Source organism: Apis dorsata, unplaced genomic scaffold (genome assembly GCF_000469605.1).
Source record: "Apis dorsata unplaced genomic scaffold, Apis dorsata 1.3 scaffold_683, whole genome shotgun sequence".
NCBI lineage: Eukaryota > Metazoa > Arthropoda > Insecta > Hymenoptera > Apidae > Apis > Apis dorsata.
The window spans coordinates 2,440,656-2,443,254 of record NW_006263864.1 but is presented as its reverse complement, the minus strand read 5'-3'; the positions used below and the strand labels follow the sequence as shown (position 1 = coordinate 2,443,254).

The 2,599-nt window shown below is 46.7% G+C and overlaps 1 protein-coding gene across 1 annotated transcript in view; it reads left to right on the top strand.

Moving 5' to 3' along the window:
• Positions 1–2,599, top strand: part of LOC102675478 (Down syndrome cell adhesion molecule-like protein Dscam2) — a 105,893-nt gene that overhangs the window by 44,435 nt on the left and 58,859 nt on the right. The window contains exons 4-5 of the mRNA XM_031513633.1: positions 292–612; positions 2,095–2,256. Of these exons, the coding sequence (XP_031369493.1) occupies positions 292–612; positions 2,095–2,256 (483 nt within the window). The remainder of the gene's footprint in view (positions 1–291; positions 613–2,094; positions 2,257–2,599) is intronic.

Sequence of the window (2,599 nt, the reverse complement as noted above, 5' to 3'; positions counted from 1 at the left end):
TATATATATATATATACGTACACGAATCTATGTACACAAATTTATCGAACAAGCGACACGATTCATCGTTCTTATACTCGGCGATACAACGTGTATCCTCCCCGAATTTTCGTCACGGACCACCAACAATCATCCCCTTGGGATAAATTCAATTTCACAGAAATTAACGCGAGAGAATCTCGGCCGTTAACTCGACGAATTCCGTCTTCCCTCGAAGGTCTCTCGATTTTCCGCCCCGTTTCGAACGCTTTCGATCTCTAAACGGAGGACGCGGCGCGATCCATGTTGCAGGGCGGGGAGTGGTGCTGGACAGTCAGGGGCCTGTGCTGATCTCGGAGCCACGCTCCTCGGTCGAATTCTCGAACGAGACCGGGGCCATGATCCATTGCTCGGCCCAGGGCAGCCCGTTGCCGAGGATTGATTGGCTTATGGGGGACGAGTCGCCTGTCCTCCCTATACCTCACATACGCGAGATGCTGGTCAACGGTTCCATGTACTTTTTGCCGTTCGGAGCGGAGACCTACCGACACGACGTCCACTCGGCCGTCTACAGATGTCAAGCCTCGAACAGCGTCGGTAGGGTATTGGGCCGTGAAATCACGGTAAAGGCCGGTGAGTACCTTTATTTCTTCACTTCCGACCGATTGACTTCTTTCGCCTCCCCTCCCACTTTTTCCTCTCCACTAGTCGTTTCCTTTTACTTTCACTAGCTATGATTCTTCTTATTCTTGTTTTCTTGGTATGTTTCTTTTTTTCCCCTCCCTTCCTTCTTTTTTTTTAATGCAAATTTCGCACGAAATAGCGCACGAGAATAACGAGCACGCTTATTTCCCGCGATATCGGTAAGCGACCATCGTTTGCCACTATTCGCAGGGAAGTGCAAAATCGTTTGGACAAAGATCCTCCTCCTCCTCCTCCTCCTCTCAGTAGGGTAGAGAAACCGCGATGGAGTAATCTGAGGAAAAATTGCCGGAGAATGTTTCCGGGAGAGTATCGTGGCTCGCAATTACGCCATTGAACGAGCCATCCCTCCTCTCTTGCCTACGAGTTTAGCGAGTCATGTTCCATCGGTGTCGGCCGGTGGACATTTATACGCGCCTCGATTCCGTTTTTCTCACCCTTCAACTATTTCAACGTACCACTTCCAGCCAGATAATCGCGGAATTTTTTTCGGGAGTACGTTAATCGCGTTATCTCACGCCGTAGATATCGATCCTTTTTTCGCAACGAGAAGCAGAGGAATGATCGAAAGAGGGCGGCGCTCACTGCCAAGATCGTGATCCGATCTTTTCATCTCCTTGTTTCCTTGGAGACGCGGTGGAGGCGGACAAAATGGACAAGGAGAAACGCGAAAACTCGAGGCGAAAGGAAAGATTTCGTTCCCTTTGCTTTTTTTGGGGAGGGGCGAAATCGAGGGACCTAAGTCAAAATCACTTATCGCGTTCACCGGCACGTGAATGGAGGGAATTTCTGGAAAGAATCGCGCGGAGTTGCATTCTGCGCGACGATGGAGAGAAGGGGGTGTAGATTGTACGTGAGAGGCGGAGAACGAGGACGCGAGAGGGAGGCACTAATTACCGAAAGCACGGGTCGCAGACTGAGGTTGAAAAGCGGCGTTGTTCGCGAGCAGAATAACGTCTCTGTAATAGAAAATGCGTAGTGCATTATATTGTTATTGGAGTTAACGACGAGGAGAGGCTCGTGCTCGAGGATATCTGGATCCGTAAGCTGTTCAGCTTTCGCCGTTCCTCTTGTGTGAATATCGATGTCTGGGTAAAAAACCGGTAGAATTTAAACAATAATCGCGCTGAAAACGACCAACCAAGAACCAAGTCGAATCCGTATATAAATTCTCGGGAATCCAAGTTCTTTTTTTTTTGTTCTTTCCTCCTTTCTTTTCCCCGTCCCTCTCCCTTTTTACCTTTTACTTTGACATTTTCCTTCTGATTATGCAACTTACCTTTTTCTCCCTCCCTTTTTTTTTTTTTATTTCATTACGTTACTCCGCGAAAAGGCGAGAGAGGATTGTTAACGCCATTATCGTTCCTTTCCTCGGAAAGCTGACGTCACAACCTTTTCTTTTTTTTTTTTCAGTCGTGCGTCAAAAGTACGAGGTTCAAGTGCGAGACGCCTACGTCCTACCTGGAAATACCGGTGTGCTCAGGTGCGAAATACCGACTTTCGTTAAGGAATACGTGGCAGTCACGTCCTGGGTTCGAGATTCTGCCTACAACATCTTTCCAACGCCGAAAAGCGGTGAGTCGAAATATCGCGATAAATTTGCCAGGTTCCTAAGAACCTAAGTTTTTAAAAACGATCAATTCGTTTTTTTTGTCAGAAATATCCTATTTTTACCCTTTGAATTTTTATTTTTATTCATTTTTATCTTTTTCTTCTTCCAATTTTAACCATTTCGATTTATAATTGATGGAACTCGTTAACGCGAATGATGTTCACCGTCCAATTGAGATGGTTCAACGGACAACTAATTCACGCATCATCGATATCGAGACAATGGTGGAACGTAGGAACAAAGGGATATTTTCTCGGGACGGAATAAAAGCGATTCGGCACGCGTTCGAAAAGGGCCCTTATCGTA